Source organism: Bos javanicus, chromosome 6 (genome assembly GCF_032452875.1).
Source record: "Bos javanicus breed banteng chromosome 6, ARS-OSU_banteng_1.0, whole genome shotgun sequence".
In the NCBI taxonomy this organism is placed as follows: domain Eukaryota; kingdom Metazoa; phylum Chordata; class Mammalia; order Artiodactyla; family Bovidae; genus Bos; species Bos javanicus.
In genome coordinates this window covers 105,134,774-105,158,987 of record NC_083873.1, presented here as the reverse complement: position 1 = coordinate 105,158,987, position 24,214 = coordinate 105,134,774, and the positions used below count along the sequence as shown (strand labels likewise).

The following is a 24,214-nucleotide window of genomic DNA, read 5'->3' as shown; positions in this document are numbered from 1 at the left end:
GGTATCAGAAAGTGGCCTGGCTCTCCTCTTGCACAGTGAACGAGGACTGAGACCATCTAAGCAGGGCACTGAAACGGTAATACAGCTAAACAATGGATTAGCTGTATCGTTAATACGGCTGGTTCCCTGTATTTGGTCACAGGCCACACACCCCCAAATCCAGTCACCGATCAATCTGTCTTTGGCTGAAGATGAACTGGGTCAGAGTGGATGGGTCAGACTTACATAGAAACCCTGACTGAAGAGCAGAACTGGCTGGGCAAGGGTTACTACACATAAACAACTGTTTCGACCGCTCCTGGGTGAAACACCACAACTTTAAACATACATTTAAACCACACCAAAAATTAATGCCCGTAAACCCTCTAAATGTTTAGAAAATGACGTGATAAAAACAAACGCTTTCTAGTCTGATCAAGTTACTTTTTGACTTGTCACAGTTGGTACTATTTCCCATACAAGAATATTTTAAGTAAAATAATTTTCACTGCTACAGAATTAGAACTTGGGATAAGAATATATTTTATTTTCTCATAGAAGTTCTACCAAAAATATACTTTTTTCTTAACTTAAAAATACGGCTTTGGAAAGCAAAATTCGAGTTGTTACAATTTGTTACATGTTTTACAAACAACTATGAAAGAGGTCAACAGAATGGACTCAATTATTAAATATAAAGATGTTCATTTTACAAGCTTGACCTTGTCCTTTAACAACTTCAGGGTGGGGTTCTTGCTGATTTTCTTGTTGAAGATGACCAGGAGTTCCTCTTCAGATTTGTGATGTTCATTTGTCACTGCATAATACTGAGCTAAAACCTTCACAAAGAAAGACAGTAGTCAAATAGGTATTAGTCCTGAAAATTTAGGAGTGTTGGTTCTCTGGCCCCCAACACAGCGGACAGTGACAAATCAAAGAACCCAGGTGCTGGTTACATGGGGGTGTCCTGCTTGTGGCAATTCACACAGCTGCACACGTGTGACACGTGGCCGCCTGTGTCAGACACCAGCAAAAAAAAATTACAAAGAGGGAAAAAAATACTGTTCTGGAATAATCGAAAGACAGTAACACATCTAGAGCAGTAATTTTCAGATTTAACACCGACGCTGCTCTGGCTGAGGAGGTGTGTGTGGGTGGGGGGGTGACGCCATCCCCATCCGCACCCTGAAGGGCTAAAAAGGAGAAGCTGGAACGTCACTGAGACATATACACACCTATGTTTACAGCGTGTGTATATATACACTCAAGTTTACAGTGTTTCAGATGTAGAAAAACAGAACAGAATTTTAAAATAAAGAACTGATTCTCCCCAGCATTATATACCTGATTCGCACCCTTCATACCTTTTTCCTTAGCTTCTTGATTGTTATTTCATTGTCTGGGGCCTGTTTCAGAACTGCTTTAATAGTTCCCTTCCAGTTGAATTTACCTACAATGTAGAAAATAATATGTAAAATACTGTGTTTTGTGGTACTACAAAAAGGGTTAAGAAACAGCTGTGTGTGAGAGATCCAGTCTCCCTACACCCCGGTCAACATTTGGTAGTGGTACGACGTTTGTAGAGCAAGTTTTTGGTCTTGATGAAGCCTCATTTCTCCACCACCTATTTGCTACGCAGGATATGAACAAGACCAGAATGAACAGGATGCCACAGTTCTGTGTAGCAGGCACCTGACCTGTCCAATCACAGTGGCCGAGAGGCACTGATTGTCGTCTACAATACTCATTCTCAAAATGAGCAGAAAAACTAAGTATCGTTAAGTACCACCATCCTACAAATTCCTGTAGAAAGACATGAGTTATTTCTAATGAACTCAAGATTTACTAAGGATCTGCTAAGATCAGTTCAGTCGGTTCAATTCAGTCACTCAGTCGTGTCCGACTCTTTGCGACCCCATGAATCACAGCACGCCAGGCCTCCCTGTCCATCACCAACTCCCGGAGTTCACTCAGACTCACGTCCATCGAGTCAGTGATGCCATCCAGCCATCTCATCCTCTGTCATCCCCTTCTCCTCCTGCCCCCAATCCCTCCCAGCATCAGAGTCTTTTCCAATGAGTCAACTCTTCGCATGAGGTGGCCAAACAAAAGAGTTCGAAATGCAGTACTTGGATGCAATCTCAAAAACGACAGAATGATCTCTGTTCATTTCCAAGGCAAACCATTCAATATCACAGTAATCCAAGTCTATGCCCCAACCAGTAACGCTGAAGAAGCTGAAGTTGAACGGTTCTATGAAGACCTACAAGACCTTTTAGAACTAACACCCAAAAAAGATGTCCTTTTCATTATAGGGGACTGGAATGCAAAAGTAGGAAGTCAAGAAACACCTGGAGTAACAGGCAAATTTGGCCTTGGAATACGGAATGAAGCAGGGCAAAGGCTAATAGAGTTTTGCCAAGAAAATGCACTGGTCATAGCTAAGATCAAGGGGCTGTGTAAACACAGTAAGCAAAGCAAAGATTGACAGCAGGCTAGGACTCATCTAGGGAACCTTTACTTCTGGGAAGATGAAGACGAGTATGCAGAAGGTACATAATTCTGATGAAATGAAAGAAATCAAAGATTTAAATCAACAGACATGCCATGTTCATGGCTTGGAAGACAACACAGTAAATAAAGTGATTGATTCTCCCCAAACTGATCCAATTCCTCTATCATCACAGCAAGACTTTTTATAGATATAGGCAAGATTATTATAAATCTTCTAATTTTGCAACAGAATAAAGTGAGAATAAGCCTACCCCTTTTCAAGACTTTGGATATACCTACTCGAGTCAAGAGTGTGTGGTAGATGGACGGACACACACCAACGAGAGAGAACCCAGAACAGACCCACACCGATGCTGGAGAAAGGCACTTCACTGAGAAAAGACAGCCTTTTTAAATGGTGTGGACCCACTCGACATTGATGAGCAAAGAAATAAACCTTCAACCAAGTTTCATATCTCATAAAAATTAACCCAAAATGCATCATGGACTTGAGTGTAAAATATGCAACTATAAGACCTTTAAGAAAGAAACAGAAAAAAAAAAAAAACCTCCATGGATTTAAGGCTGGCAAAGAGTTCTCAGATGACTTCAGAAGTATCATCTCTTAAAGGAAAAACTGACAAACGAGGCTTCATCAAGACCAAAAACTTGCTCTACAAATGCAGTACCGCCACCAAATGCTGACCAGGGTGTAGTGAGACTGGATCTCTCATACACTGCTGGTGGGGATACAACATGGTACAGCTACTCTTGAAAAACCTGGCTGTTTCTTAAAAAACTAAACATGCAAGTAACGTCCCACACAGCCACTGCACCTCCTGAACACTTCTTCCAGAAAACAGGACACAGGAAAACCTCTACATGAGGGCTTACAGCCACTTTATTCATCAGGACCACGAACCGGAAATAACCCAGATGTCCATCAACAGATGAATGGATAACCAAGCCGTGGGACACTCACACCACAGACCACTGCTCACAGTGCAGAGGAACGGACTACTGAGATGTGCAGCCACCTGGATGAATCTCCCTAGAATAAGGCTGAGTGAAAAGGGCCAATCTCAAAAGGTAACACAGTATGAAGTGAAAGTCGCTCAGTTGTGGCCGACTCTTTGCAACCTGATGGACTATACTGTCCATGGAATTCTCCAGGCCAGAATACTGGAGTGGAGATAGCCTTTCCCTTCTCCAGGGGATCTTCCCAACCCAGGTCTTATGCATTGCAGGCGGATTCTTTACCAACAGAGCTATCAGGGAAGCCCATTACACAGTAAATGATGCCATTTATGTCACATTCTGAAATGACACAATTCCGAAATGGAGAGGAAAATGGAGAGCTACATGGAAGTAAGGGATAGGCTGACCTCTGGGGCAGAGGGGGGATGGGGCGAGAGGAGGGTGGGCGTGGCTATAAGAGGGCAGTGGGAGCATTCCCTGCGGCGACAGGAATGTTTGTCTAATGTTTGTCTCTTGACTGTTTAAGGTCAGCACCCAGGGAAGTTTTGTCCTACGGTTGTGGGAGGTCTCAGCCGCAGAGGAAACTGGGTAAGGCCACAGAAGGATCCCTGAAGTCTAATTATTTCTTAAAAATGCACGGGAATCTACAATTATCTCAGACCTAAAAATTTTAAGTTAAAAAAAAAAACAAACTTCACATATACAAAGTTATAAGCTAAGAAATCTAAGTACACTTGGGCAGTTACTGAACTTCCGTGAATAAAGTCTCAAATCCCATTTGGGCCCTTGGGCCTGTTCTTAGTGGCAGGCCTGGGGGAGTGTTCCCAGTCTGACCAGTAGGAACAGCTCTGTGGAGAAGACAGCATTTAACAGGAGCCCTGGACTTCCCAGGTGGCTCAGCTGGTAAAGAATCTGCCTGCGGTGTGGGAGACCTGGGTTGGATCCCTGAGTAAGATCCCCCAGAAAAGGGAAAGGCTACCCACTCCAGTATTCTTGGGTTTCACTTGTGGCTCAACTGATAAAGAATTCACCTGCAATGTTCGATCCCTGGGTTGGGAAAATCCCCTGGAGAAGGGAAAGGCTACCCACTCCAGTATTCTGGCCTGGAGAATTCCATGGACTGTATAGTCCATGGGGTCTTAAAGAGTCGGACAAGACTGAGTGACTTACACTTTCACTTTGGAGTCTGACAAGTACACATTCTGGCTGAAAGGGATGGTGGCTGTTGGGCTCCAAGCAAGGGGATACCAGGGACAGACCCAGAGACAGGAGGAGGAACAGTCAAGCCTGTTCCTGTACCTTGGACTTCAGGGTACATCTATGGGAGTGATAAGAGTTAGGAACAAGAAGGGGCTTACTTTAAGCTCCAAAGACCATACATGTCTCCAATCCAGACGGCTCTACATTCTATCCTTACAGCTGGAGAGACCCTTGTGAGACTGACTGACAGAGTACTCACTATTACTCTGAAGTCACACCTTGGAGTATGGGTTTTGCTCCAGACTCTTTCCTGTGCATCCAGAGGGCACGACCCACCTGACGGGCCCAACCCTTCCCCTTCTCCCCCAACCTAGAGAGGGCAGAGCTGCAAAGCACAGTAGCCGTACCTTTTGCAGGAGCCTCATGGTTTTCCGGTTCTCCATCCTCAGAATTTTCTGGGGGCTTAATCTTTTTCTTCTTAGAATTTGCTTCAACTAAGTCATTAGGAAGATTAAAAAAAAAAAAAAAAAGAACAGATTTCACATTTATAACAGCACCTACTGTTTAATGAGAGGCCTACAGGGCCAAGCCCCTAAAAAAAAAAACCCATCACCTTGCTCATGCCCCCAGGCACCCCAGTCCCGAGGCGTGGGGTTTCTCCTCCAAGGCAGATGACAAAATGGGCAGTCGAGAGGTGGTGTCGCCTGCCCCGGACTAAGCCCAGGTTGGCCTGCTCCCAAACCTTATGCTCTTTGCCGCGAGTGGTTTCAAACAGTAAGGTCTGACATATTTTTATCCATCCCCAACTCACAGCTCAAACATTCTTTAACAAACCCTTGGAGCGTAAGTGAGCCACAAACCTTCTGAGTGCTTGCGCTTTCTTTTCCCTGGACCGGCGTCTGCCTGCTCCCCCACCTCGGCGCCTCCATCCACCGCTCCATCCTGGGCGCGCTCGGCCTTGCTCTTCTTCCTCTGGCTCTTCGTCCCTGAGGAGCCGTCGGCTGCCTCCTGCTCGGCCTCCTGTGCTGCTTTGCGCTTTTTAGGCTTCTGACTCTTTGCGTTCTCCTGGAGGTTTTCTAGTCTTAGCTCTTTCTTTTCTTTTTTCGTATTCTTCTGCCGTTCTGCCTTCCTTTCTCTCTTATTCTTCTTGGCCTCTGCTGGCTCTTCAGTGCTGCTGTTTGCTTTGGAGGACGGGATGTCGGCATTGTTCTCTGCAAACGGCTTGGTCACTGGCTCTGGCGGCTGCTGATCTGGCCCCTTACCAACAGGTTCCTTATTATTAAGCAAAAGCAAGACACACATAAATACTCATTCCAGACACATATCATTGTGTGTATCTACTGAATAAATTCCTCTAAGGAAACTGTTATTACTTACCGTTTTATAACTGCGACCCTCACCCCCGCCTCATTGCTCACATGTAGCAGTTAATACACAAAATGAATAAAACTACCCCCAGCCCACATTCCTCTCTGCCTTTAACAGATATTTTCATTCCACTAGAAAAAGAAGGATCTCTATGTCACGGAAAAGTCAGACCTTTAATTCTGGCTCACTAGCCGCCTGTTACGTAGAAGACAGGCATGTAGGTGTGGCAGAAACCGCCAGATTTATGCATCTGCAGGCCTGGGTTCAAGTTCCAGCTCTGTTCACTAGCCAGGTGACTCAGAGCAAGTTATTTATCTGCTTCAAACCTATTTCCTCATCTATAAACAAAAAGGTAGTGACACCTACCTAACACAGTTTATGTACAAATAAAATGAGAAAAGCTAAGCTTGAGAAAGCAGCTGGATGTACAGGAAGAGTTTTGTAAACTCCTGAGTACTAGACAGAGGTGCCCTTATCACCATCACTGTTCAGATGGATGGCTACCCTGAGAGGAATGTCAGGAAGGGACACCTGGGCGGAATGTCAAGAATGGTAAGTAAGGAACCATGGAAATACTCGCTGGAATAAGACAAACTTCCTATTTACTGCCCCACCTGACTCAAACCGAGTGACTTCAGCACAGCCAGCCCCACTGCCTGCTGCACTCTGACTATAAATATGCTACGGCTTCCACGCCTGCCCCTTCCTAAGACAGGACGTGGAGCAATTCACTGAACTGCTCCGCAAGCCCTGATGCATCTGCAGGGTTGGGGCCGCTGCAGGGGTCCTGCAAACCCCGGGACTCACGGTCAAGCTCCATCTCTGTTAAGTAACTGGCCAGGTGGTAGTCCTCCTCCTTTCAGAGGTGAGGTCACGAGGGGACCAAATGGAGGAGGACTGGCTTTCACTCCTGTACAAGCACTCTGCTGAGGTCACGTGGCCCGTGAGACCCAGTCATAGGCTCAAAGAGTAGTATTTGGGTATTGAGACTAAACAACTGGAGTTTTTTCAGTAAGAATTCAGAGATCAAATCATCCAGGCACATGCCAGGGAGGCAGGCGATGAGCTCAGAAAGGACTCGAGGAAGGGGGACGAGGACACCTCGCCCTGTCCTACAAGTTCCGTCCTATGGTACAGTGTATTGTGAGCAGCAACCCACCAGGGTCAGAGCACCGCAGCCCCAGGCCTGACCCCTTCAGCCCAGTCTCCAGCTGCTGCCCTGCCTCCACTTCCTAACCAAGTCCGCCCCCTGCACTCCAGCTTCTGGGAGAGAGGGGAGACAGGAGGGAGGGAAGGAAGGAGGGAGGGAGACACACACTCACCCACCCAGCAGCCACTCAATCAATGAGTGAACAAACTCACATCCCACCAGCTTCCTACTTCGTTCCAGACTCTCCTCCAACGTGGTCTCCTTAGACACGATTTCATTGCCTCTGTCCTGACAGCGAGACTCTCCCCTCCTTCACTCTCTGCCCTGTCCTCTGCCTCCCATTTCTTCCTGGCCTGTGTCACCACCTGACATCACAGCTTCAGCTCTTAGAGCAGCTGTCGGTCTCTCCTGCCAGAATGCAGCTCTGGAGGGAGGGACCCAGGTCCAAGGATGGCTGGGTCCACAGTTACCAGGTGCCGCTGTGCACTGGGGCAGTGAGTGTTTCACCTGAGAAGGATACAAAGCCTCCAGCCCAGCACCCCCAGGGCCTTGGCACCATCTCCACCGCCAACTCCAGGACATGCCGGGACATTCACTGCCCAAGAGCAATGACAAGCTGAATTTTACAGAGCTCAGAGTTTACCACGAGCTGCTTACTGATTATCTTATTTAATTCTTATATATTCACAGCTTCAAAAATGAAATTGGAAAACTCTATTTTTTGAACTCTGGAGTTAAGCTAAATAACCACAGACTTTTATGACTGTTAGCTAAAATAATGGAAGTGAAAGTGAAAGTCACTCAGTCATGTCCAACCCTTTGCAACCCCACGGACTATACAGTCCGTGGAATTCTCCAGGCCAGAATACTGGAGTGGACAGCCTTTCCCTTCTCCAGGGGATCTTCCCAACCCAGGAATCGAACCCAGGTCTCCCGCATTGCAGGCGGATTCTTTACCAGCTGAGCCACAAGGGAAGCCCCAAATAATGGAAATAACCTTTAAAAAAATAGGTGCCACATAAGTGCCAATTGAATGATTGGTTACAAGGTTTCAAGGGCCCATTCGTGTGTTTAGAGACAAATGCTAGATGCACTGCCAAGAGAAAGTTTCATTTTTTATCCCAATTTGTGGTCACAACTATTCTCTCTGCATAAAGCACATCAACAGCTGACAACTGTGAGGAGAATAGAAGCCCAGTTGGACCCCACTGTTGTTTTGAAACACTAATGATGTCTTCAGATGGGATATAAGCTCCAAGTAGGGGCAAAGTGCAAGTGAGTTAATGAGAAAAAATGTTGAACAACGGAAGCAAGGACATGCCTACAAGACATCACACCACAACTTTCTGCAGGTGTATTCCACATCTGGGGCCTCTCGGATCAAAGCATCTTCTCGGAAGGTGGTCTACTGATGTGTTCCAAGCAATCCCTCTGGCCACTGGAAGGAAGGAGACCAGCACCTACCAAGCGCCCACGCCCTGCTGGGCACGAGCTGGGAGGCTTGTACTCCCTCATCTGCTTTAATACTAGGACACGATCCCTCACCCCACACCTACCAGAATACCTGGTCACCCTCTCTTGTTCTCACCCTGTTTATTTTTCCTTCCTGCCACGATCACCCACCTGAGATGTTTTTCTGTTTTTTGTTCAGGGCCTGACTCGTATTGGGCACAGTAAGTACTGAGTCTTTTGTGTTGTCGCTTAGTTGCTAAGTCACGTCCGACTCTTTTGCGACCCCATGGACTGTGTAGCCCACCAGGCTCCTCTGTCCACGGGATTTCCCAGGCAAGGATACTGGAGTGGATTGCCATACCCTCCTCCAGGGGATCGTCCCGACCCAGGGATCCAACCCAGGTCTCCCGTACCACAGGCAGATTCTTTCCACTGAGCCATCTGGGAAGCCCCTACTTAGTCTAACGATCCACCTCTATTTAAGACAAGGAAACGAAGGCTCAGAGAGGTTAAATAAAATGCCCAAGAGCAAACGCCTGGCAAATAGCAAAGTAGGGATTCAAATCGGGTTTGTCAGAAACCCAAAGCCCCTGTTCTTTTCCAATCACCCCACTACTTGATGTCTAAGCCGATCAAGTCTAGTCAGCTGGTACTGTTATCAAAGATTGGGATTAAATACCTTTCTCTGCACAATAAGGAAATCTTCTCTGCAGTGCACTCAGTGTATTCCTTCCCATTAATGAAGGCACAAAGAGGCTCTCTGAAAAAGAAGGCTGTCTTGACCTCCAAAGATAAGACATTCCCGTTTCATTTTTACTAACCACTTTTGCCACACTGCAAGTCTAGAGTGAGATTGGACTTACACTGCTGGAAGCTTCGGAAAAGATATTCCACACCTGCTCCAGGATAGATTCATTATGAACTTTTAAACTGTTCTTCATCCAATTCTGTATGGGTGAAAAAGAAAAAAGAAAAAAACCCCACTTATCCCATATGCGGAAGTGCCCATATCCCCTCCGTCAGGGAAGTCCAGTCAAACACATACCTGAAATTTTGCCCTTTTCCTGGGAACGTTGTCAAAACCACTAATTTGCTCTAATAGTTCCCTCACTTTGGGGCTGACATTGGGTCTTTTTATTAATTCATGAATTTTCTACAGAAAAGGAAGATAAAAGCAATAAACAATCGACAGATGAGTTTCATGAAAGTCAAACTGCTGGGTTCACACCTCAAATCCAGATTCTGGGTTAATGTCTATGTTTACAGATTCAACAGAGTGCTCAAAGGCCAGAGCAATTTATTGTTGCTGTTCAGTTGCTAAGTCATGTCTGACTTTTGGTGACCCCATGGACCACAGCCCGCCAGGCTTCCCTCTGCTTCACTATCTCCCCGAGACTAAGGCAAGAAATAAAAGGCATCCACACTGGAAAGAAAGAAGTAAAATGATCTCTGTTCCCAGACAACATGGTCTTACATGTCAAAAACCCAAAAGATTTCACAGAAAGAATCTTTAGGACTAAGTTCAGCGGTTGCAGGATACAAAAAAATCAACACTCAAAAATCAAGCTGCATTTCTCTACACTAATAAAGAACAAATTGGAGAGGAAATTAATAAACAATTCCACTTATAATACTATCTAATACTATCAAAAAGAATAAAATACTTAGGGATAAACTTAACTAACCGACGAGGTAAAATACATATATACTGAAAACTAAAAAACACTGCTGAGAGAAATTAAAGAAGATACAAGGAAACAGAAAGACATCCCATGTCCAAGAACTGAAGACAATATTAAAATGTCAATACTATTCAAAGAGAGCTACATGTTCAGATGTAACCTCTATCAAAAGATGAAACAGTCCTGGAGATGGATGGTGGTGATGGCTGTACAACACTGTGAATGTACTTGGTTACATGGGATACATTTATTTTTGTCTTCCCAGGCTACTCAAGAAGGCAGGTGACAGATGAAACTGCTTGATGAATTAGGAAGACCTTACCTGAATCCAAGCCTGCTGTTTAACATCGCCTTTGTGGGTTTTACCTTCATACCCTTTGCCACCATACTTCTGATCTTCACTTATGCATTTCACATGGTTTTTATAGTCATCGCCCCTTAAAGTGAGAAAGTTCCACCGTTAGAATGATTCCCAAATCGGAGTCTGTGCAAAGCTAGCATGCAGTCCACACTTACCTTCCCATCTGTGCTCTGCACGGCCACCCCACCCCTTTCACTTACTACGCTGATAACCTCCTGGTCACATCACATTTCCTTCCTCCCAACTGTTCAAATCCCACCACCAAACTTTCCACCCATTTTTATATACAAATGTCTTAAAATCATATTGATACACAGTATTTTTTTTTAAGTCATAAGCGAATAGTCATAAATAAAAAAGAATTCTCTGCAACAGGGTGGCTTTAAGTTACAAAACCTGTAGGGTTTCCTGGTAATATATAGCAAACAATCAATCATCAGCTGTAGACTAAGTTAAAAGGTGGTATAAAATGGTAGTTATCAGGTCATGAGAAAGTTCTGGATCTTGGGAGTCTTGGAAAAAAAGGACACTCGATTCTGTCTTATATGATCGTTTGAAGCTCTACAGGGTCCTCAGGGAAACACTGGGAAGAAGTCAGGGGCAAAGTCCCTCAAGGAGAAACAGCCCAATTTTCACCTGTTCTGTATATCCTTCCTCCTAGGATTAGGTACGAAAAAAGACTTTATCACCTTCCAAACATTTTTTTTTTTTTTAATCACTGCTTTAGAATGAAATTAAAAGGGACTGTTTGCAAATATCTCTCAAATGCTACAGAGGCCAGTAGGGCCCACGTGCCAAAATCTGAACCCTCTGAAGCTGAAGGCAATCAGTGCAAGAATGAGGGTAGCCAACTGCAGACAACCCTCCCTGAGAAACACTGGATGGGCAGGACCCACCCTGCCCCGTCTCCTCAGTCCTCCCCTCTCCAGAGACCCCTTCACTGGAAGCACCTGCCTCACTTGGGGCCAGGGGCTTCACTCCCCCCGTCACCTCTGATTTTCTGGGGGAGGACGAGTCTCTTCTCCCAGGGATCTCCACTGTGAATGCATAACTTCATTTTCGGGTCTGTAAATCCATCGCTTCCCTGTGATCGGCACAGCACACCCGGAAACCCTGCTCTGCATGCTCACCTCCCTGGCTCCGGTAATGGTGCCAAGGACAGGTCAGCAAGTGCCACGGACTCATCAGATTATGACCAAACCCGCAACTTCCTTTTTTTCTGAGTCTTCTCTTTGCATCAGCTTTAAAGAGCAAATGGTCCTGGCAGGCACTACATTTTTTTCTTAATTTTCTTTCCTCAAATTTGCCTCTTGCTCTTTTTTTTTTTTTTAAATGCTTTGTGGAACCAACGATCCCATAACTGGTCTGGACATTTAGTACAGATCCACACGGACTTACCAGAAGTCTTTGCCACAGTCAATGCAGGAAAGACATTCGCAGTTTCGGCAAAGAGCCACGTGCTTTTCCACTTGTACCTTCTTCACTGATTCACCACATGCATTGCATGTAAAAAATACCATTTTTAGCTAAATGATTAAATATTTTTTTTTACCCAAGATGGGTTTTAAGCCCTGTCCTAAAAAAAAATTTAAAAGGAAAAAAGATAATTATCATTGTAATGTGAAACTTCTTTTCCAAATATATGACTCAGACAGCTAACTCTTCACATGAAAATAACACAATAGAATCAAAGCTGATTCGTAATCTACATTAACCTTTACCATCATCTAAGTAAAACTGTATTCAACAATATTCACACGGCTGAAAACTGGTTGAGTGTGTACTCACCATGCGCTGGGCTTTATTCTAAAAGCTTTACATCTATGGACTTCATTAACCCTCACAGCAACCCTATGAGGGAAGGACTCTCGTCGTTCACAATTTACTCATGGTATTGGGACTCAGACTAAGGAAACTGTCCAAAGTCACGCAGTAGCAGAACCAGGATTTAAACTTGGCAGGCTGGCTCTAGAGATGAAGTTTGGGGATGTCATGTACAATATCCTACTTTTTCCAATAACTTTAAGTGCACACATGCAGTCTCTTTCTCTCTACTGCCTCTAGGTGAGCACTTAAAAGTACTCCAAGTTTCCAAATACAATAAGAACACAGCCAAAGGGGAATCATGGAAAGTTCACAAAGTGGAGAAGAGACCTAAAACTCATTCCTATAAGCACAAACAGCACTCATACAGGCATAACCGTGTATCCACAGGTGTTAAAAATGCAGATGTGCGCATCAGTTTCAGCGGACAGGAGCAGATGTGGTCCCCTGTTGGCTCAATCAGAAACCACAGAACCCTTCCAGGTGTCCCAATGCTGGGTGCTGAACTACTGGAGTGGGCTCCCAAACCCAGGCGTCTGGAGCACTGCCCCGTGATTCAGTGGGTCCATACCTACACATAACTACCATTTAAAAAGTTCATGGAGGTGCTACTGCCCTCAACAAAACACAAATTCATTTAAAAGTGTGCTAGAAATCACTGTAACTTTCCAAGATTCAGTTCAGTTGCTCAGTCGTGTCCGACTCTTTGTAACCCCATGGACTGCAGCACACCAGGCTTCCCTGTCCATCACCAACTCCTGGAGCTTGCTCAAACTCATGTCTATCGAGTAGGTGATACCATCCAACCATCTCATTCTCTGTCACCCACTTCTGCTCCCACCTTCAATCTTTCCCAGCATCAAGGTCTTTTTCTATAAGTCAGTTATTCACATCAGGTGGCCAAAATATTGGAGCTTTAGCATCAATCCTTCCAATGAATATTCAGGACTGATTTCCTTAAGGATTGACTGGTTTGATCTCCCTGCAGTCCAAGAGACTCTCAAGAGTCTTCTTCAACACCACAGTTCAAAAGCATCAGTTCTTTGGCACTCAGCTTTCTTTATAGTCCAACTCTCACATCCATACATGACGACTGGAAAAACCATAGCTTTGACTAGAAGGACCTTTGTTGGCAAAGTAATGTCTCTGCTTTTTAATATGCTATCTAGGTTGGTCATAGCTTTCCTTTCAAGGAACAAGCATCTTTTAATCTCATGGCTGCAGTCACCATCGACAGAGATTTTTGGAGCCAAGGAAAAAAAGTTTGTCACTGTTTCCACTATTTTCCCATCTACTTGCCATGAAGTGATGTGATTCAATGCCATGATCTTGGTTTTTTGAATGTTGAGTTTTAAGCCAGCCTTTTCACTTTCCTCTTTCACCTTCATCAAGAGGTTCTTCAGTTCCTCTTCACTTTCTGCCATAAGGGTGACGTCATCTGCATTTTTGAGGTTATTGATATTTCTCCCAGCAATCCTGATTACAGCTTGTGCTTCATCCAGCCCACCATTTTGCATGATGTACTCTGCATATAAGTTAAATAAGCAGAGTGAAAATATATATCGCCTCGACATACTACCTTCCCAATTTAGAACCAGTCCATTGTTCCATGTCTGGTTCTAACTGTTGCTTCTTGACCTGCATACAGATTTCTCAGGAGGCAGGTAAGGTGGTCTGGTACTCCCATCTCTTGAAGAATTTTCCAGTTTGATGTGATCCACACAGTCAAAGACTTTGGCATAGTCAATAAAGCAGAAGTAGATGTTTTTCTGGAACACTCTTGCTTTTTCAATGATCCAAAGTATGTGGGCAATTTGATCTCTGGTTCCTCTGCCTTTTCTAAATCCAGCTGGAACATTTGGAAGTTCTCAATTCACATACTGTCGAAGATATGTTTGGAGAATTTTGAGCATTACTTTACTAGCATGTGAGATGAGTAGAATTGTGCAGTAGTTTTAGCATTCTTTGGCATTGCCTTTCTTTGGGATTGGAATGAAAACTGACTTTTTCCAGTCCTGTAGCCACTGCTGCGTTTTCCAAATTGGCTGGCAATTGAATGCAGCACTTTCACAGCATCATCTTTTAGCATTTGAAACAGCTCAGCTGGAATTCCATCACCTCCATTAGCTTTGTTCTTAGTGATGCTTCCTAAGGCCCACTTGACTTCACATTCCAGGATATCTGGTTCTAGGTGAGTAATAACACCACTGTGGCTATCTGGGTCATTAAGATCTTGATTTTTTTAATCACTAGATTGCCATTTTACATTACAAATAAGTTTCACAGCAAAAATACTGAGAACAGATGTTTAACCCAGCATGTTCTTTCTCATCATGAAGGTAAGGTCAAGTACGCTGACACAGTTTTTTCAGGTTAAGACTTCATCTGAGACTCCTCTGGCACAAATGAGAGACTACTCCTGGTTCATGGAAAATTCTCATGCACGAGATCAGCATCTCTCCTGTACTCCCACCTTCTGAGTCACCGCTAGAGAGGACAAACCTAAGAAAGGAGCAGGGCTACGCCCATCCATTCAGCCTCAAATGAAAATGTACATCCTGGCTGCAACTCCAGGGTTTACAGAGGCTCAGCTGGTCTCTCTTGGAGGTCTCTTGCCCTGCAGTTTGCTTAATGTGCTCATAAAACGTGGGCCCCTGGCCCAGAGACCCCCTTCTTCAGCTCTCCATCAGGGTTACATGGGGTCAGTTACAGCCGAGCAGCAAATCCAAAGGAAAGAAAGACTGACTGTTCTGGGATGTGCACCAACCAAGAGCATCTTCTCACCTGGTTACGGTGAAAGACGTATGAAACAGCCACAGGTCCGGGGGAGCTGGTCTCACGCGGACTGTGACCCACTCCCCCGAAGCCAGCATTCTGCTCTCAGCAGGATGACGACCAGGTTGCTGGCAGGCAACAAAAGCAGCCAGGCTTCCCTGGTGGCTCAGTGGTAAAGAATCTACCTGCAAAGCAGCTTTCGTCCCTGGGTCAAGAAGATGCCCTGAAGAAGGAAATGGTTAACCCACTCCAGTATTCTTACCTGGAGAATTCTATGGACAGAGAAGCCTGTCGGGGTACAGTCCATGGAGTTGCAAGAGATGGCAGACTACTGAACGCACATGCACACAAGGGCACTGTGGTCTCAGTCTCAAAATGAGAGTAAACCACAGTCACCAAGAGATGGACTGCCACCTTACACACAGGTGGAACAAACTCAAGTACCTGCTGACAATGTTGAAAGTACTTTCAGTGAGATTCGACCATGAAAAAAAGAACCCCCGCAAACTGCAGCTATGGCCTACAGCTTTCCAACCGTCATTTTTAAGGTCTGTTCTGTATCTTGTTTGAGGCAGAGAGGGGAGGGGAAGAAGGCTTCGCCAAGCTTTGAGATACAGCTGAGAGATGCAGCCTGCCATGGAAGGTCAGGAATTAAAAGGCCTGGGAAGGACGGCTGGAGACAAAATTTCTCTACTGAATGAAGCCAGTGATGCTGACAAAAAAAGGTGCTCAGCATATCTGTGCAAAACACGTCTTCTCTCTAGTGATTAGACACACACAGAGTAAACATCAATTCAGGAGAGAATTAGATTTTGGTCACATGTAGATCGGAAAGATACCTCTCCAATCGTTTTCATTTGGTCTTTTGTGGCATATGTTCACATTCAGAAATCTGTTGGGGTTTTTTCAAAGATAGAATGGGTTGCTTGCATAGTAAGCTGGAACTCATTCTCCCAGGGCCTTCCTCTGGAGTTTTAGAGCCACAACTGCATACTGACCCTTAATCTGCACCGCAGGCAGTGTGGCTACCTGCTTGCTAAGGAGATAAGCTCTGTAAGGAGCTTACCCGTCCCTCTTCACCCAGCCCTCCAGGGAAGTACCTTGGTTCTGTGCGGTAAACAGTGGTATGTGTGTCTGTGGTGGGAGGAAGGGACTACAAACAACCCCAAGATCAAAACCATCCAAACTGCACAGCAGACTCAAGTGTGGCAAATCCTAGAGCAGGTTTGACAATTTCAGAAGTGGACATGCTTCTGAATTTACAAAAAGACACCCCTCCAACTGAAAACAGCAAGCACCTCCTACACACAAAAGACAACTCATTCAAACTTCACAGGACTCAATAAATGTGAAAGAAATTTAAACAGTCTCATTTTCAAATGATGTCTTGGTAAATTTGTAACATTTGGACTTCACAAGTTGGAAAAGCTAAAACCATGTTGCATTAAGACTTTCATGACACCTATATACCGTCTAAGTGCCGTGTCTCATGACCATTCATTTAAAAATATTACGACCCTAAGTCTTTTATTCTTAAGCTAGGCCACCCTGGACAAGGAGACCACCCATGTCACAGCAGAGGATGATGGGTATTGAACAGCACTGCTGAGCTGATGGGTAGCAGACAGCATCCCTAGGAACCGGGAACTTGTGAAGCAATTCAAGCACCTAAGTCTCCTCTTATCAAGCTGGTGGCCACCTTCTGTTGACCTGGGCCTGGACTCAGGGCCAGAAGATCTGAGCTGGAGTCTGCATCCGCCAATTAAAAACTAAATGACCTGGATACCTAAGCTTCTCAGAATCTGTTTATCTATAAAATGGGTCTAATACCACACAGTATTGTGTGGAAAATTAAAGATACCAGATTTGAAAGATAAATCCTTACTCAATGGTAGAATTTCTTGTGGTCTATTTACTTGCACATCAATGATATTGCTCCCAGTCCCCTCCAAACACTGCTTCTTTAAATATGATCCTCAATCTACCCATCTTCATAAACTCACCCCAGTCTCTGCTGGCTCCCCATCCGCTGGGTGCCTACACTACCACCCTGTTCCCTGATAACATGAACTCAAATTGGTTCTGGGATTGTGAAGTGAACATGTAAGTCACTCGTTTGTGTCTGACTCTGCGATCCCACGGGCAGTAGCACGCCAAGCTCCTCTGTCTGTGGAATTCTCCAGGCCAGAATATTGGAGTGGGTTGCCATTCCCTTCTCCAGGGGATCTTCCTGACCCAGGGATCCAACTCGGGTCTTCTGCATTACAGGCAGATTCTTTACCATCTGAGTCACCAGGGAAGCTTGTATTTGGAGTGATTTTATTTATTTTTTAACCTTCCTCTACATATTTTTGTATTGTCTTCAGTACAGTTCAATTGCTCAGTCGTGTCTGACTCTTTCCAACCCCATGAATCGCAGCACGCCAGGCCTCCCTGTCCATCACCATCTCCCGGAGATCACTCAAACTCACGTCTATCGAGTCGGTGATGCCATCCAGCCATCTCATCCTCTGTCATCCCCTTCTCCTCCTGCCCCCAATCCCTCCCAGCATCATAGTCTTTTCCAATGAGTCAACTCTTCGCATGAGGTGGCCAAAGTACTGGAGTTTCAGCTTTAGCATTATTCCTTCCAAAGAAATCCCAGGGCTGATCTCCTTCAGAATGGACTGGTTGGATCTCCTTGTAGTCCAAGGGACTCTCAAGAGTCTTCTCCAACACCACAGTTCAAAAGCATCAATTCTTCGGCGCTCAGCCTTCTTCACAGTCCAACACTCGCATCTATACATGACCACTGGAAAAACCATAGCCTTGACTAGACGGACCTTTGTTGGCAAAGTGATGTCTGTGCTTTTCAATATGCAATCTAGGTTGGTCATAACTTTCCTTCCCAGGAGTAAGCGTCTTTTAATTTCATGGCTGCAATCACCATCTGTAGTGATTTTGGAGCCCAAAAGGATAAAGTCTGACACTGTTTCCACTGTTTCCCCATCTATTTGCCATGAAGTGATGGGACCAGATGCCATGATCTTCATTTTCTGAATGTTGAGCTTTAAGCCAACTTTTTTACTCTCCTCTTTCACTTTCATCAAGAGGCCTTTGAGTTCCTCTTCACTTTCTGCCATAACGGTGGTGTCATCTGCATACCTGAGGTGACTGATATTTCTCCCGGCAACCTTGATTCCAGCTTGGGCTTCTTCCAGCCCAGCGTTTCTCATGATGTACTCTGCACAGAAGTTAAATAAGCAGGGTGACAATACACAGCCTTGACAAACTCCTTTTCCTATTTGGAACCAGTCTGTTGTTCCATGTCCAGTTCTAACTGTTGCTTCCTGACCTGCATACAGGTTTCTCAAGAGGCAGTTCAGGTGGTCTGGTAGTCCCATCTCTTTCAGAATTTCCGACAGTTTATTGTGATCCACACAGTCAAAGGCTTTGGCATAGTCAATAAAGCAGAAATAGATGTTTTTCTGGAACTCTCTTGCTTTTTCCATGATCCAGCGGATGTTGGCAATTTGGTCTCTGGTTCCTCTGCCTTTTCTAAAACCAGCTTGAACATCTGGAAGTTCACGGTTCACGTATTGCTGAAGCCTGGCTTGGAGAATTTTGAGCATTACTTTACTAGCGTGTGAGGTGAGTGCAATTGTGTGGTAGTTTGAACATTCTTTGGCATTGCCTTTCTTTGGGATTGGAATGAAAACTGACCTTTTCCAGTCCTGTGGCCACTGCTGAGGTTTCCAAATTTGCTGGCATATTGAGTGCAGCACTTTCACAGCATCATCTTTCAGGATTTGAAATAGCTCAACTGGAATTCCATCACCTCCACTAGCTTTGTTCGTAGTGGTGCCTTCTAAGGCCCACTTGACTTCACATTCCAGCATATCTGGCTCTAGGTGAGTGATCATACCATCGTGATTATCTTGGTCATGAAGATCTTTTTTGTATAGTTCTTCTGTGTATTTTTGCCACCTCTTCTTAATATCTTCTGCTTCTGTTAGGTCCATACCATTTCTGTCCTTTATCGAGCCCATCTTTGCATGAAATGTTCCCTTGGTAACTCTAATTTTCTTGGAGAGATCTCTAGTCTTTCCCATTCTGTTATTTTCCTCTATTTCTTTGCATTGATCGCTGAGGAAGGCTTTCTTATCTCTTCTTGCTATTCTTTGGAACTCTGCATTCAGATGCATGTATCTTACCTTTTCTCCTTTGCTTTTCACTTCTCTTCTTTTCACAGCTATTTGTAAGGCCTCCCCAGGCAGCCATTTTGCTTTTTTGCATTTCTTTTCCATGGAGATGTTCTTGATCCCTATCTCCTGTATAATGTCAGGAACCTCAGTCCATAGTTCATCAGGCATTCTATCAGATCTAGTCCCTAAAATCTATTTCTCACTTCCACTGTATAATCATAAGGGATTTGATTTAGGTCATACCTGAATGGTCTTACTATTCTTAAAAAAAATTCCTTCACAAACATATACACACAGACCTAAACCCCACTGACATCATCACCACCAAAACTGCCCACCTTAAGGGCCAACCTGTCAACAGCCTCCAGTGAGCCCTGAGACCTGAAGCAAGTCATTGTCCCCTAGGGACTTAAGTTCTTCAGGCTGTGAAACAATGTATTAGGCCAACTAGGCTAGCTCTGAGCTCCTCCCAAGAGGAAAACTCCAAGAAACCAGGGGCATGGTGAAAGGGAAAGACAGACAAGCACACACTGTACACCATCACGCAGAAGCTCCTGACTGCAGGGTATACAGTCAGGCAGGATCTCTCCCTTGCTCTGCAAAGACTCTCAAGGAAGGTACATCCATCTCCACTTGACAGATGAGCCAAGGCCCACAGAAGCTGAGTGGTGTCTCTCAAACCCCAAGTTCCAGTCTCACAGCCTCCCCACATACTACATCAACAGCAGTGATTTAAACAGCATCTGTTCACTGGTGTAATAACTACCTGTGGAAGCCGACACGTCAGGCACTACGTTAGGCACCGGGGGGACTGAGGGTGCTGTGTGAATAAATCCCAGGTAGGCACTCTGCGAGAATGGTAGGCTTGCAAGCACTCAAACTCCACCTCATGCCTCTAACCTCTCCACAAAGGCAGGGGCTGCAGAAAATCCGGACATTGACGGATCATCTACTATGTGCCAAGCTCTGGCTCCTGTAATACTCACAAGAATCCTCTGAGTTAGGTAGGTTCTATTATTATTTCCTTTTGACAGACCAGGCACAAAGGGGTTCAATAACTGTCAACAAGCTACACGTGCAGTTGGTGGCAAACCTGGATTCACAACGCAGCTACTCCCGGCCCTAAAGCCCCGCGCTCTCAACCATGCCCTAAGGGCCTCCTCCTTGGGGATCGAGCTCCCCAAGACTCAAAGAAGGCAAGTGCCTCGTCCCCAATATGCCGCAAGCCTGCACAACGCAGTACGGTGGGGGAACCAACCAACCATCCCGGCTGGAACCCCCTCTACGGGTTCCCAGCACGACTTTTCCATTTTAAAACCCGGAGGAACTGGTCATTCTAACTCCAGGACTCCTTCCATTTCCCCCAGAGCACGAATGAAACTTGAATGCATTTCTTTCTTCCATGAGTTTAAGCCAAAGGAAAGACTCTCTAACGGTGGAAACGCAGGCAACGGCCACTGCGCCCACCCTACCCCGCTCCACCCCCCGCCCCACAGCTTGAGCTCCAGCCCCACAGGTCGGACCTCTGGGCCACCGCCCCTCACCTCTCAGCCAGCGCCCGTCAACGGTTTCAACCCGCCGAGAAAGGAGCACGTGGAATCGCCGTTTCCCGCAAGGCTCTATAACCTGCACCTCCCTCCAGGGCTTCCGCGCGCAGAATTCGCTTCGGAGGCGCCCCGCGCGCCTGCGCGCCGCGACCACACCTCCTGGCGGAAGTGACGCAACCGGAAGCCAGAGGGCGGGTGCCGCCGACCCAATGCTGTGGGAGGGGCGGTGTTGTCGCGATGGTTCCGCTGCCGGCTGAGCCGGGTCAGGAGCGCTGAGGGCGGCGGTGGCGGCTGCAGGTGAAGAAGAGGCGACGGGGCAGGGAGCGGTCTCTGAGGGTAAGGTGGGGGTTGCCGGACTGGTAGGCCGGCCTCACGAGAGCGTGCGGGTCTGAGGGCGATGGAAACGGCCCGGAACCCCGGGCTGGGCGCCCGAAGGGCCGGGCCGGGTAGGGCAGGGCAGGGACCGGCAGCCGCCCGGCGCATCCCTCTGGCGCCTGGAGGGGCCGTAGAGCTGCTGCTGGGTCGGGCGTGTCTGCCGGCGGCCGTGAGGTGCTTCGGCTAGGAGACGCGACGACCAGGCCGGGCTCCTGAGCGCGTCCTTCACGGCGTGTGCAGCACCTTCGGCCTGGACGCCGCACCCGCTTTCCCCTCCCGGCCGCCCGGGGCACCGCCCGCGGGAAGCCGCGGGTCCCCACTCCTCTCCGGCTCCCTCCATCGCCGTGTAAAGTAGAGAGAGTTAGCACTGAAGACCCTAGAGCTCCTATAGCCCAGCCCAGTCTCGTGGCCGTGCGACCTCTCCATGCCTCGGATCCGCGTCTGTAAACGCATGTTACACTGCTGTGCTTAACTCGATAAGATTATTGTAGGATTTCCTGCAAAGCACTCAGTAGAGTGCTTATCTGCTCTTCTCAACCCTTAAGGGGCTTCCCTGGTAGCTCAATTGGTCGAGAATCCGCCTGCAATGCAGGAGACCCCGGTTCAATTCCTGGGATCGGGAAGATCCGCTGAAGGGATAGGCTACCCAACTCCAGTATTCTCGGGCTTCCCTGGTGACTCAGCTGGTGAAGAAGCCGCCTGCAATGAGGTAGACCTGGGTTCGATCCCTGGGTTGGGAAGATCCCCTGGAGAAGGGCAAGGCTGTCCACTCCAGTATTCTGGCCTGGGAAATTCCATGGACATGGGGTCGCGAAGAGTCAGACGCGACTGAGCAACTTTCATTTTCACTTTGGGGCTTCCCTGGTGGCTGAGATGGTAAAGAGTCATCCCGCAATGCTAAGGAGTTTGCCTGAAATGTGGGAGCCCCGACTTCAGCTCCAAAGTTCAGTTGGTAAACAATCCACCTGCGGTGCAGGAGAACCCCGTTGGATTCCTGGGTCGGGAAGATCCTCTGGAGAAGAGAGAGGCTACCCATTCCAGTATTCTTGGGCTTCCTGGTGGCTTAGCTGGTAAAGAATCCGCCTGCAATGCGGGAGACCTGGGTTCGATCCCTGGGTCGGGAAGATGCGCTGGAGAAGGGATAGGCTGCCCACTCCAGTATTCTGGCCTGGAGAGAATTCCATGGACTGTATAGTTCATGGGGACGCAAAGAGTCGGACTCAAATGAGCAACTTTCACTTCAACCCTTAAGACAGGTCCCTTAAATAGCAGAGGTGGTCACCGTGGGGCTTCGGTGAGCAAATAAAGGTTGAACCCAGTGTGAACAGAGAACTGTGAGAAGCTAAATTAGGACTAGGGTGCGGGTGTGGGGGTTATAAGGAGGGTTTCCCTCTGGAGGTGAGCAGTGTCAGGAATGGAATAGAGGGTGTATGCAAGGGCTCCAGTAGCAAAATGCCATAACCTGGAGGGCCTGAACAACAGACATATATTTTCCTCACAGTCCTGGGAGCTAGAAGTCCAAGATAAGGTGTCAGCAGGTTTGTTTGCTCCCAAGGCTGCTCTTCTTGGCTCCCAGCCGCACACCTTCTGGCCATGCCTTCTGGTGATCTTGCCTCTGTGCACAGCATCCCTGGTGTATATGTCCAGCTTTCCTCTTTTTCTATAAGAACAGCAATCAGATTGGATTAGGATCTACCTTAACTACCATTTTAACTTAATTACCTCCTAAGGCCCAATCTCCAAATATAGTCTTCAACATATGGATTTGGAGGGAAACACAATTCAGCCCACAAAAGAATTTGTTGGATGGACAGAGAGGGAAACATTCTCCAACAGAAGTGACAGGTTGCCCAGGTTTAAACGCTGGATACTCGAGGTGGGTTTGTGTGCAGAGCACATGTGTGAGTCTCTTCCTTGTTTGTGCTCTTCTGCACGTTTTTGTTTGTTTGTTTGCTCTCCCTGAAAACTCAGGGTGAATTCTCTTTGCTCTTTCTCTGGCAGACTTAACCTTCAGGTTTCAGCATAGATGTCTTTCCTCCAGAAGGTTTTCTTCTGAGCCTTGTCCCCCAAATGAATTTGTACCTTCCCCATTTAATATCTCCAGTACAGCCCTACTTGTGTTTCTTTCACTGAACTGACTTTTCGTGAAAGCATAGGATGACTATATCTGAGTTGTTTACCATCTCATCTCAGTGCCTGGTGTATAGTGCGCACTCTGTGAAGTTTGAGTGACTCAAACTGAGACACAGCCTGTGGAGGGCAGGGAGCATTCCATCCTGAGTTTATCAGCTTTCCATCCTCACCACAATATCTTGCCATGTATTAGGCACATAACAGCTTAACTCAATTGGTCTCCATAGCATCATAGAGTCATTGTAGAGCTAAGACCGGAGTCTGGGCTTGTGTGCACGTGGCCAGTGCTTTTGTCATTAGGGTTGGATTAGGGGGCTGGGGACCAAGCCGCTTGGGAAGCATGATGGCCAGAGAGGAAGAGAGGCACTCTAAGGCAAGTGTGTGTGTGAACCTCAGACACTTGGAGAAGTAATCTTTCAGTGGCCCCACTGAACAGACTTCCCAAATTCTTTCCTGTGGTGTTTGGCCAATTGATCGATCACCTCATGGAACCGAAGGGCCTTTGCTCTAGGAACTGTCGCTACAGGATAAAATTCTGTTCTGGTTCTTATTCCCAGTAGAAGCACCTCTTCGTTCGCATGTATCTAAGCTTTTTCTTATGTTTCCTTTTTTCTCCTTTCCCATATTTCCCTTCCTTTGGATGCCATTCAGTCCACCGTCACATTCTCAATGTACATTTAGAACAGGAAGATACCTTAGAGATTATCTAACCC

At 46.4% G+C, this 24,214-nt stretch overlaps 2 protein-coding genes across 5 annotated transcripts in view; one reads left to right on the top strand and one right to left on the bottom strand.

The window, feature by feature from the left end:
* Window positions 1–505: 505 nt before the first annotated feature.
* On the bottom strand, window positions 506–21,158 carry LYAR (Ly1 antibody reactive). Of its 3 annotated transcripts, XM_061420807.1 has the most exons (10): window positions 20,991–21,127; window positions 15,272–15,485; window positions 12,062–12,239; window positions 10,625–10,739; window positions 9,666–9,773; window positions 9,484–9,567; window positions 5,511–5,922; window positions 5,058–5,144; window positions 1,344–1,429; window positions 506–818 (listed from the first exon to the last, which is right to left on the bottom strand). In XM_061420807.1, exons 3-10 carry the CDS (start codon window positions 12,181–12,183, stop codon window positions 684–686), a joined length of 1,149 nt encoding a protein of 382 aa, XP_061276791.1. In that variant the 5' UTR covers window positions 12,184–12,239; window positions 15,272–15,485; window positions 20,991–21,127; the 3' UTR covers window positions 506–683. The 3 variants fall into 3 exon arrangements, with proteins under 3 accessions (XP_061276791.1, XP_061276790.1, XP_061276792.1); XM_061420806.1 differs by lacking the exon at window positions 15,272–15,485 and having other exon boundaries at window positions 20,991–21,158; XM_061420808.1 differs by lacking the exons at window positions 15,272–15,485; window positions 20,991–21,127 and adding an exon at window positions 20,213–20,891.
* Window positions 21,159–21,187: 29 nt separating this feature from the next.
* ZBTB49 (zinc finger and BTB domain containing 49) overlaps window positions 21,188–24,214 on the top strand; it is a 32,942-nt gene continuing 29,915 nt past the window's right edge. For both annotated transcript variants that reach the window (XM_061420804.1, XM_061420801.1), the window contains exon 1: window positions 21,188–21,329. The gene's annotated coding sequence lies outside the window, so the exon portion shown is untranslated. The remainder of the gene's footprint in view (window positions 21,330–24,214) is intronic.